At 47.0% G+C, this 12,109-nt stretch overlaps 1 protein-coding gene across 1 annotated transcript; it reads left to right on the forward strand.

Annotated features, from left to right (window-relative positions):
• The first annotated feature begins 885 nt into the window (after positions 1-885).
• Positions 886-7,739, forward strand: CHCT1 (CHD1 helical C-terminal domain containing 1). Its single transcript, XM_019732471.2, has 6 exons — positions 886-936; positions 2,068-2,169; positions 2,404-2,579; positions 3,035-3,134; positions 5,031-5,226; positions 7,507-7,739. Exons 1-6 carry the CDS (start codon positions 886-888, stop codon positions 7,590-7,592), a joined length of 711 nt encoding a protein of 236 aa, XP_019588030.2. The 3' UTR covers positions 7,593-7,739.
• Positions 7,740-12,109: the final 4,370 nt, after the last annotated feature.

The following is a 12,109-nucleotide window of genomic DNA, read 5'->3' on the forward strand; positions in this document are numbered from 1 at the left end:
TAGAGGCTTGGACCGGCGTCTCCCAGCGCCTGAGGGCGTCGGTGCCAAGCCCGCCGGGGAAACGCCGGGACCCCGCCGGCTGCGCTTACTCAGATCTCCAGAGGGCGGCGCCCGTGGGGAAAACCAGAGCTGTCGCAATATGACCCAAACCACTGCGCCCCACTTAGTGCGGACCTAAGGCAAGTTACATCCCGGCTCCTCTTCTATGAAATGGGATCATACCCAGGGAAGACTGTTGTGATGGTTACTTGAGATGATATATGATGGCTAGTATTTTTGTACACTCCCCTAAAAACACCATCACCCTCCAACCAACATGCAACACAATTGGCTTATTAATTTCCTGGAGGCTACCAGGGATAGAAGAGAAGAGCCAGCTCAGTAGAGATTTATTGTATTCCATTTTCTCAGGGCAACCTCTAGTCCTTTGTCCCAAATCCGGATAGGAATGTGACAAACTCTGGTTCTCACTCAGGGATGCCACCGTGTAACTCAGGAAGCATGAATAGTACACACACAGGAAAATCACTTCAAAAGCTTTATCAGGGTTCAAAATCAACAGCATCGGACAGTTCTTTTGGGAGAAGGGGTACAAGCTTCTCCTGGCCAGCTGTGGGCTCTGACCAAGTCCTGGGTCTTCCCCACACATCTGCCTCACTTCCCTAGTCCAGTTCCTAGTTGAAGGAGATGGTTGGTGTCGACCTCTAGGAATGAGGGCATGGAAGGGGGAGGGGGAGCTCTGTGTTGGCAGTTGCCATGGTTTTGCTCTGGATTCTGGAGCCAACCTGCCCACTCTCTGAGACACTCAGGTCACAGAAGCAGTAGTCAGAAGCCTGAGGGGACGTGAGGAGTGCCACTCTGGAGCCCACCGGGGCACCTGTTGAGATGGAGGCCTTAGATGGGCAAGGGGATGAAGTGGACAAGCCACTAGAGAAGGTGAAGACACTGGGGCTGTGAGGGAGGGAGAGCAGGAGCATCCTTGAGGGGCTGGTTTTAGAAAGCAGAGAATATGAAATTCAAGGAAGAGGAGAAGGAAAATTGGTGAGGTACATGAGTTAGCAAGAGACCAAAAGAACAAGAGAAGATTAATTCAAACAGATGTTTATCAAGGACACATATTCCTGGCAAGATGATTGTTGGTTATGAAGACACAAGGGCTCTGGTGTGTGTGTGTACACGTGCATTATGGTCTGTGTATGTGGTTGTGTGTGTGTGTGTGTGTGGTATGTTTATAAAGCTGACCAGCCAGAGTGCCCTCTCTCTGAGACTTGGAGGAGTTTGTGTCCCACACCCTCTCCATCTACCTCCCTCCCTTTCCTTGGTCTCTCCCTTCAGAGTGGTCTGGGTCTCCGTCTTCCTTGTTCCCCCGGAACACAGGCAGAAATTAATGCTCACTTTTCTGAGAGGCTTTTGAAAAGTTGGGTGCAAATCCAGCCATGTCCATCTAATCCTGTGCTCTGACTTCAAATGTTATTTCACAGTCACTTTGTCTTCATTCATTTTCAGCTTCACCCCCTCCCCACTTTTGCTATCAGAAAAGTCTTTCCTATCATTACCATCACCAACACACATTTTTCTGAGTGCCCATTAGCATGGTGTGATGCTAAGGGTTAGGGAAACAAAGAGGTGTGCCTATGACTTAGGCACTCAATAAGTGTTTGCTGAAGGAATGAGTAAATGAATCCCTGCTGACTTCCCCCAAGGAGTTACTTACATCCCTTGGTGCCTAGGTGCTCTCATCTCTAAGCAAGGATAATGATATCTAAGCTCACAGAATTTGTGGGAGCATAAAGTGAGTTCATGTTTATCACGTGCTTTGAAAAGCTAGCTAGAATATTATGCTGTAAGTATTATAAAAGAAATGGGTTGGGCATTCTAGGTTTTTAAAACAGGGATTCTCAGAGATGGGTTTCTTTGCCCAAGGCTCCCTCGCCTCAGTGCTGGGTCAAGGAAGGAGTCATGGGGAAAACGGAGAAGGGCTTTGGCTGGCATTTGGACCAGTCGTTGTCCAGCACTGAACCTCAGGAGCAGTATCCCAAGTCCCCCAGCTGACCAGTTTCCTCCCAGGTGACAGATGTGCCCTGCTTAGAGAAGAGCTCCAGCACCATCCCTGCGGCAGACTCACTTGTGCGCCATGCCAAGGGCCTGGATCAGGATACCTTCAAAATTGTGAGTAAGGGGCCAGCTCAGGGGTGAGAAATTGGCAGACCTCAGACCCATAGCTCATCGCCCCACCTGTCATACTCTTGGGAAAGAAGTGGGGTAAGAGGTTGACTGGAGCCTCCTCACTTAACATGTGTAATGCTTCCTGGGTCACAAGGGCTGCAGCTGGGCCAATCTGGAGTTGCCCATCTGCCTCTTTTTTTCTCCTATGGACCCTCACTTCACCTGTCGTCTCTTCAGTGTAAAGAATATCTAAGGCCACTGAAGAAGTTCCTGCGAAAGTTGCACCTCCCCAAGGACCTTCCACAGAAGAAGAAGCTGAAGTACATGAAGCAGAGCCTGGTGGTCCTAGGGGACCACATCAACACCTTTCTGCAGCACTGCTGCCGAGCCTGGGAAATCAAGCACTGGAAGAAGTAGGGCAGCTTCCTTGCCCTTCCCAATACATCCACTCCCAGGTCACCCCCTCTAGATTCAAGATCACACCTCACTCAAGATCCCTTAGTTCTTCTTCAGGTGAAAGAGTCAGGATCCTGGAGTGAGCATGGTGACGACGGGGTAGAGAGAACAGGGTTCTCTAGTCATTCAGGGTAGCATTGATTCATGTGGCTGTATACACAGTAGACAAAGAACTCTCCTGACCCTGAGGAGAATGACCTGTGATTGAACAACTGCTGTGTGGTGTGGGGGCTCATCACCAGGAAGGGGTATTCAGGGTCTGGCAAATTTCCACCTCTCCATGTCCCCAACCCAAAACCAAGGAGGTAGCCTGTGGCCCATTTCTCCCTGGGTGGGTCCTGGCCACAAGACAAATCCTGGAAGGAGAGGAGCCATGCTCCACCTCCCTCAGTCTCAGGTGTCTCCCCTGCAGGATGCTCTGGAGGTTTGTCTCCCTCTTCTCAGAACTGGAGGCAAAGCAGCTTCGCAGGCTCTACAAACACACCAAGAACAACCAGAAAGCCAAGTTCCTGGTGAGCTGCTTGGGAGAGCTTCTCCTGGGCCCAGCTGAGGGTGGTTGGTGTGTTCTCAGATTCTGGGGGGAGGTCTGGGACAGAGGGGCCCCCTGATACAACCAGCACCCCTCCAAGTCCTTTCCACAGCTCACTGCCTGAGGAAGATCCCACTGCCCCTATCTTTACTGTTGCAGTGGGCACAGAGTGGGGCTGAAGAAGGCAGAGACTCAGCTGCAAGTTCTCCATATTTATTCATCCTTCATACCCACACCCTGATGTTAGCTGGGACATGCCTGTGGAACCATGGGTGGGGACGGCTGAGGCCAGGCAGAAAGGGACAGCCAGCCTGGGAAAGGCTCCCGGGACTATCGACAGAGCCTGGACTGACTTTGTCCAAAACTAGTGATTCTCAAACATTTGGGTCTCAGGTCACTTCTACCCTCTTAAAAATTCCCCCCAAAAGCATTTATTTATGTAGGTTACAGATTTGCATCAGTGAACTTTTCACACTAGGTTACATGAGAATCCATTGGTTTCTCTCTTACACTTTTGAATGGACCCTACTTTTCAGGGGGTCTGCAGGGTCAAAATACAGAGGGTGCCAAAAAAAGGTATATACATTTTAAGAAAGGAAAAAACTGTTTTAATTGTAATACTCAATATATACCGGCAACGAAGATGAATACAAGTCACATTCGACTTCTGCAGTTACACGAGGTGCTCAAAGTGGTTACCATCAGCGTAATTTTAATAGTTTCTTTCCTTTCTTAAAATATGTATACACACTGTGTGAAGGACATAAATGATAAATGTCTATTACATTGTTTTGTACACCTGAAACTAACCAGAAAAGGTTAAAAAAATTTTAGCATGTTAAAAAAAATGTATATACACTTTTTTTGGCACCCTCTGTATTTCAGGGATCCCCCAGGGGTTCACAGAGCACACAACTTTGAGAAGTACTGGCCCAAAATAATAATCATAAGTAACAGTTTCTATGTGCCAGGCATTTTATGTTCCCTCGTAATCTTCAAAAGTAAATATAAGTGGTAATTAGAATTACTGTCCACAGTGTGTAAACGAAGATGCCGAATTTAGGGAGTAAAGTAAGGTGACCCAGACCACATAGCAAGTGGGAGGGAAGAGCCAGGTTCAAACATAATCTGGCTCAGAGGAAAGAAAGCCTTGCTCTAACCATACGCTGCCCCGCCCCCACACCGCTGTGCAGCTTTCATCAAATCCTCTCCCTTTCTGGGCCTCCGTTTCTTCCTCTGAACATGAATGGATAGATCGTTTCAGTCATTCCTCCTCTGAATGTGAGGCGCTGCCATTTTAGTGATTCCTGGATTTCACCGGCGGGGATCATTTCAAAAGACATTTTCAGGCTCTCAGTTTTAATTTTGCAAAGGACTTTAAAACATCTTCTTACAAACACATAAGATACGATAACTCGGGGCGGCTGGTTGGCTCAGTGGGTTAGAGCGCAGTGCTCATAACACCAAGGTCACTGGTTCTGATTCCCACATGGGCCAGTGAGCTGCGCCCTCCACAACTAGATTGAAGGCAACCACCTGACATGGAGCTGATGGGTCCTGGAAAAACACACTATTCCCCAATATTCCCCAATTGAAAAAAAACACAAGATACTATAACTCAAAAAAAGAGACGGAGAACATTTCTCAAAGTAAAGAACTACCCAAGAAAAGACCGTTGGCAGCCTGACTTCAATGTCCCCATGGTCCTTGCTCTCCCACATTGTGACTCTTACCCTTCTAGCTAGGCGGGTGTGAGGTGCAGCCAGACTCCAGCACAGCGGTTTCCTAACAAGGGCAGGGCTGGGGCTCTGGGGCATGGACCCCTCTCTTCTCGACACTCTCCTCAACACTGTGGCTCCGAACACTGGCTCCGTTGCAGGTGGCATTCTGTCCCTTGGACACTCCGGAGAGCTCCTTGCTGAAGGACCAGGAGAACAGCCTGCCCAAGCTCTGCAGTGCCTGGGGGCTGCACAGCAACCTCAGCAGCGTGAAGGAGAGGCTGTCCAAGATGCAGGCCCCAGGCTGCGAGGCCTCCCTGCTGGGGGAGCCAAGATCCCGGCTCCTTGACGGGAGAGGTAACGCCCAATAGTAGTTGGGGGTGTGCCTGGGGGCGGGGCTTGCGAGCGGAGCCTGCGTGGTCCAACCTGGAGCAGTCCAACACGTTCCTCTTCCCTCCTTTTCATCTGGCCACCACAATGTCTGGCTCTCTGGACGGAGCCTGTGGGGATAGGGGACAGACACTCTTCAGTGAGAGGGGCCCCATCCAAGGTTGGAACCTATGAAGGCCCCTCCTGTGCACTGAGGTGCAGAGAGATGTTAGAGCCGACTACCCCTCAACATTCTGGAACTGGCCTCTGGGACCACAATGAGCTGTTCTGGCTTAGCTACAGGGGGAGAAAGTGAAGGCAAACAGGGTGGCCTAGGAACTCAGAGCATCGGCCTAGCTTGGATCAGGGTGTTCCTGTGAATGTCGGGCTGGCTGGGGCTAATACGGGCGAGCAGCCCAACGGGCCTTGTTCACCAGTGACAGCTGGACTGAGTGGGAGAGCAGGAGTGAGAACAGGTCAGGTGCAGTGGACATGGGTTAGGCAGCTGCTGAGACTCAGAAACCTGCCTGGGCTCTGTGAGCGCCCCTGGCCCTGGTGCCTACAGTTTAAAACATACAATGGTTGAGAGGACACACTCCATTGTATGTTTTAAACTGTAGGCACCAGGGCCAGGGGCGCTCACAGAGCCCTCCTGGAAGTACACACTGTTCCCCAATAAAGTCCTGTTCCCCTTCTCCAATAAAATCTTAAAAAAACACAAAAAAACATACAATGGGAGGAAGGCCAGTCATCATTAAGATGATCTAAGCCCAGCAGTTCAGGCATCAGATGAGGAAAGTGAGCGCCAGGCTTTTGCACCAGCCCCTCCCTGTTCCAGGTGTTTGTAGCTCATAATTTCACTTAACCCCTAGCATCCCGGTGAATTGGGTATTATTATCCACCTTTTACAAATGAGCAATCTGAGGCCATAGGGCAAACGGCAGGACAGGCTATCTAGAAGAGGTAAGTTTGGGACCGGCTTTAAAGAAAGGCATAAGTGGGGTGAGGGAGTTAAGAAGGTGGGAGAACAGGTGTGTGCAGAGGTGAGGGGCAATGAGCAGACAGCTTGGAGGTGAACGGGAGAACAGGTTGGAGAAGAGCAGGATGGGGGCTGGTAACAGAGAAAAGCTGTGGATGATGGGTTAAGAAGTTTGGCTTTCATGCAATTCTTAAAATAACTTTTCATTACTATAAACATAGGCATATCATAGAAAATTAGGTAACACGGATAAGCAAAAATACGAAAATATAGATATCACATTGTTATCACCACTGGTAGCACTTTCCAGATGTTTTTTATGCATGTAAATACATGTACTTTAACTGAAGTGAGACCATGCTGTACATACAATTTTGATTTGAACTTGCTTTTCTCAGTTAATTATACCAAACTTCCATGTCAATGTTTTCATTTCATTTCATTTAATTGTTGGATTAAATACTCCATATTTAAATTGTCCCAGTTGTCATAGATATCTTTTGCGCTGGTTTCCCAAATCATGCGTTTCACTTGGTTATGTCTCTTAAATCTCTTTTACCCTAACAAAGTCCCCTTTTTTATACCCTGACCTGCTGAAAAGATCAGGCTATTGTTTAGAAGAATGTTCCACTTTCTACTTTTTTCTTGTTGCTTCCGTTTGGCATATTTTAAGCTTGTTCCTCTATCTATAAACAGGACTTTCGATCAAAAGTCTTGATGAATCCATGTGAAATGTTTTTTGGCCAGAACACACTAGAGATGAGGTCGTGCTCTTCACATTGGGTGTGTAGTGAGAAAACACATGCTGTGCTGTCTGGTGGACTCACCACAAAGAGGCTAAGGTTCATTACTGAGTTCCATCCATGCCATTAAAAGTAACGTGCATGGTGTTTCTTTGGCACTTATGTTCATAAGTCAGTTCTTAAATAAAATGGTGGCAGTGGTATTTGCAAACAGTACAGCAGCAAAGTACTGGGAACTGACTGGGGCGAGAAACTTGAGAGGAGTGGGAGGTGTCCCGACTGTGCCCCAAAGTTGCCTCAGGCTTTGGGCAGGACATCTCCTTACTTTGTGGCTGGGGGAGAGCCCTCATCCCTAAATTGGGGCAATACTGTCTCGCTTCCCCATGGGGTTTCTGTGAGAAAAGAGGAAGGGGCAGGTTGGAAGTAAGATAAGGTTTTGTTGTTCTTCCTTTCGGTCCCTACCATCCCCCCCGCAAATGTTACAGACTGAGATTCCCCTACTAGTCCTGATGTCATCAGAACCGCCTCTGACCTTCGCTTTTTCAGGTTCTTTAAAGGAACTTCCTCAAAAAATGAAACTCCAGAGCAAGAGGATTAAGGAAGCTCCAGAAACCCCAGAGATCTGTCCATAAGAAGACCTGGCTGGAACAAGGGCCAGCTAGCTCTGGGATCCAGAACGCTTGTCAGTTTGCAACACCTCTGAAGCTGGGGGCATGGGGACCCATGAGGGGAATGGAGAAAAGTGTCTTTATCAAAAGGACACTCCAGTCTTAATTATGTATAAATGACTCAGGAAATAAACATCCTTAAGACAGCTCTACTTGATTTTGCTAGCAATCGTTATTTGTTTGTTTATTTGTTTGTTTGTTTATTTAAGCAATATTTGCCAGCCACCTTCTGAGTGTCAGGGCTCCACATATACACAGATTAAGAGGTGGTCACTTGTGTCAAGGACCATCACAATGTAGTGGGGGAGACACGTGAATAGACCTTACAATGGGGTGAATACAGGTGCCTGGGGAAAGCCGACTGGGGGGTGAATGACAAAGGAGCTGATGTGTATTTGCCGTTGGAGAGGGCCTGGGGTCAGAGGGTAAATCTGGCAGCCTGTCTAGAGCATCTGGACTTGCTCTTGTGGGAAACTTGGAGGGGAGGGCAGTGGCAAAGGAGATGTCCATGGAAAGGGCTGCCATTACTTGGGTTTTGGGGAGATGCTCTGGAAACTGTGAGCCAAGTGCATGGAAATGAGAGGGCAGAGGCCGACCGAAGAAGAAACAACATCTTACTAGGATGGTGGGTCAAACCAGCAGGCAAAAATTGGCAGCCTGCAGGCTGAATTCAGACCACGGATGCATTTTATTTGCCACGTATGGTGTTCTACCTGTTATTTAAAACATTTTTAGAAGAATTGTCAATACTTAGTACATTTCACGTTAATAACAACAACAACAACAACAACAACAACAACAACAACGTTTCTGGCTTTTAAAAACTGGCCACCCTTGACCTTCCCACATGACAACACCTGACTGGGACTGAGAAGTAGCTGCTTCAGTTTCACTGATATTCTTTCCAGTTCACCAGTCCCCACCCCTTCCTGATGCCTTACACACAAGGCTTCTTCACTCAGTTGTCACCTGTTTGACCCTTGTAGCCTTAATATTTGCTACCCTTGGGTGTACAAAGGCAGTGAGGATGTGCAGAAAAGGGGGAGGGATATTTGTGAAATTATATAAGGTAAAACTGACAGTTTTTGGTGATAGATGTGGGAGATGAGAAAGGGAGGAAGGAAGGGAGGAAGGCAAGAAGGGAAGGGGTGATGATGGCACATTGTTTCTAGCTAGAAAGACCAGGTAGATAGTGGTCAACTCCAGGAGAGGAAGCAGGTCCAGTCATTTTCCAAAAACACAGGAGAATCAGGGCTCTGTCCGAGGCAGCAGTGTACAGAGCCCAGGGCTGCTTTGGAATGGGCAGGACCAGGACAAATGTGTGTGACCCTTTCTCCTCCCCTCCCTCAATTTGTATTCAGGAGTGAATACCATCAAATATTTAAAATGTAGAATACGTATCAATTTAGACTTAAAGAACAAGTACAGGGAAGAATAAATAGGGAAAGAAGGGGGCAGGCAGCCGCAGCTCTTTCTTTGTGCTTTATACCCATTGCCTCCCAGAAAAGGCAAGATGAGAGTGCTAAGGCACAGACCTGGGGGGCAGTCTTGCTTGGGGGGGAGGTCCCTGACAGTGCTGACAAAACAGGGAGGATTTGTGGGGACGAGGGCAAGCAGGCTGGAGATGTCCCTGATGATTGGAGGCTCTCCAGTTTTCTCTATACCTGAGCGATTTCACTGACAAGGTCCCCGGGAAAGTCCTGGCAGTTCTGGGAACAGACCAAAATAGAGAGGTGGCCTCTGTGTGTGAGGCAGCACTGCCACCTAGAGGAATTATGGGACTCCACTTATTCTTCCAATCAGGGCAGCGTGTGTGCGAAGAGATGGAGACCAGGAGGGAGTGGGGGAGCTTCATGTCTGCTTTGGGGACAATCAGGAAGCCAGAGGCAAAATGGGCAACAGGTGAGGCTTGGTTTTGGCGCCTCTTAACTCTTTCCTCAAATTTAGTAGGATCTCAGAATTCCAAAAAGGCAGATCCCAAGCCAGTGGCTGCTCAATACCCTTCAACAGCACAGAGGATTTTTAGGACCTTAAAATACTCTGTAGGATAATAGAATGGTGGATACATGTCATCATACATTTGTCCAAATCCATACAATGTGCAACCCGAAGAGTGAACCCTAATGTAAACTATGGACTCTGGGTGATGATGTGTCAGTGTAGTTTCATCACGGTAACAAATGCACCACTGGTGGGGGAGGCTGTGCACGTGTGGGGGTGGGAGTGTATGGGAAATCTCTATATCTTCTGCTCAATTTTGCTATGAACCTCAAACTGCTCTAAAAAAAATAAAGTATTAAGCAAACAAACCCTTCCAACAGCTCTTCATCTCATGCAGATTAAAAGCCTACAAGGCCCTCTACTGTCTGTCCCCACCATTCATTCTGTCACCTCTTTGCCCTCATCCTTGCTTTTCTCATACTTGTTAAGCCTACTCCTGCCTCACGGCCTTTTCACTGGCTCTTTTCTCTGTCTGGAATGTACTTCACAAGAACTTGGTTAATGCCTTCATTGCCTTCAAATCTTTGTTCAAATGTCACCTCCTCAGTGCAGCTTAACATGTCCCCCCGTTTTAAATTCCAAAACCCCCCATACTCTAAATATCTCCCTTACTCTGTTTTTGTTTTCCTAAGGCACTATTCCCCTCAAATATTATATAATTTAGTTTATGATTATATTTCTTGTTTATTGATGGACTCCTCCCACTAAAATTTAAGTTCCACAAGGGCAGACCTTTTTGTCTGTTTTGCTCATGGCTGTAGCCTAAGCAATTACAACAGAACCCAGCATAGAGTAGGTTCTTGAAAAAACATCTGTATAATGAATGAATGAATGAATGAATGAATGAATCAAAATAGAGCATTTAATCCAACCACCTCCTGATTCAGATGGGGAAAAAAAGCCTAAGAAGAAAGGTGACTTCTCCAAAGTTATACAGGAAGTCAATGCCAGAAGTAGCACTAGAACCCAGACGTGGTGACCTCCAGACCAGTACAGTTCCCACACAGCGACACATGCTCCACTGCTCTTGGCCACAAACATCTTCCACAAAATGTAAATAACCCACAAGACTTAATGTATTACTTCTCCTAGGGTTGGTTGTATTAGTTAAGATATTTCTACCCAAAATATGACTCTCTAAGGTGGACTTGGGAGCACCAGAAGTGGGTGGTGGGAGGAGGCTTTTTGGAGGGGAGAGCCTTGGGTGAGACCCCTAAATGATGCCTTGGCCTATGCGTTTTCTGGGTAGGCTCACCCTAGGGAAAATGCCTCGCTGATGGCCAGACCAGGCAGCCATTGAGAAGGGCCCCTCTCCTAGAGAACAATGGACACCTTCCCTAAAGCCTGACATGGAAGAGCCTCCCCACCACAGATGGAGTGATTGATTGCTGCCTGACCGACTTCCATCCCAGGCTACAGGAGTCACCTGGCAGTGTCCTCTGCATAATAACACTGCCACAAGTGCCTGTGACTCAGGAGAGATGGCAAAGTGCTTTGCATCCATTCTTATTGGGTCTTCATGTCAAACTTGTGAGGGAGCTTTTGTAACTTAAAAAAAAAATACTAGTGAGGGAGACACCTCCTCATTCCAGAAAAGAAAATGGGCATAGGGGCTGGCACAGCTGAACTGAGATCTTGACTTTCCAGGTCTCCTGATTCCACACCCAGTGCTCCTGTGTTTTGACTTTATTTTTCTTTTGTATATGTAGACATTTTTTATTTTACGTAAATTGTCAGTCTTTTCTTTCATGGCTTCTATGTATGACTTTGACAGTTCTTCCCCACTCAGAGAATATTTAAAATTCTATCTTTTCTTCTAGCTTTTGGGTTTCAGTTTTTACATTTAAATTTTTGGTCTATCTGAAATTAATTTTGGTTTAAGTTGTATAATAGAAATCCAGTATTTTTGTTCAGATGGCTATACACTTGTCCTTGTACACACGGAAGTGTATTTGTAAGATACACCACATAGGGGAAAACTCATCTATTCTACACTGATTTGAAATGTCACCCTTATTATATATTAATATTAAATTCCTGATTTACTGTAGTCTACTTCTGAACTTTCTGTTCTGGTCCATAGATCTCTCTGTCCACATAGGGTTGGGCTTTTATGAAAAAGGAGAAAAAGATACTACAGTAACAAAACAGGGTATGATAGGAAAAGAGTAGACAGATTCTAATAAGAACCAAATTGAACCTTTAGAAGTGAAAAACAGGATTGGTGCAGGAAAGGGATCCCATAGTCTCCTCGTGGGACTTTCCCTAAAGTGTGTGTGACCCCATTTAACTTTTTTTTATTTTTTTCTCTTCCCTTTGTGGTGTGACTTCTCCTAGTGCAGGAAGAGTAGCTTCCTAACATCTCAAGTCGGCCCTGGGGCATCTGCAGCCAGAGTGCCTGGTGTTGTCTACGGCTTTGAGATGACCAGACGCGAGGACACTGCTGTACCCATCAGCCTGTCCTCCCGAAGTTGTGGGTG

This window comes from Rhinolophus sinicus, linkage group LG15 (assembly GCF_036562045.2).
Source record: "Rhinolophus sinicus isolate RSC01 linkage group LG15, ASM3656204v1, whole genome shotgun sequence".
Taxonomy (NCBI): domain Eukaryota; kingdom Metazoa; phylum Chordata; class Mammalia; order Chiroptera; family Rhinolophidae; genus Rhinolophus; species Rhinolophus sinicus.

What these genes read in the sequence shown, in the direction of transcription:
- CHCT1 (XM_019732471.2), top strand. Translation starts at nt 886, where the DNA reads ATGGAGGCCTTAGATGGGCAAGGGGATGAAGTGGACAAGCCACTAGAG. An exon ending in ATCAGGATACCTTCAAAATT is followed by an intron (nt 2,170 to 2,403) that starts GTGAGTAAGGGG and finishes TCGTCTCTTCAG; the next exon opens with TGTAAAGAATATCTAAGGCC. An exon ending in CCGGCTCCTTGACGGGAGAG is followed by an intron (nt 5,227 to 7,506) that starts GTAACGCCCAAT and finishes TCGCTTTTTCAG; the next exon opens with GTTCTTTAAAGGAACTTCCT.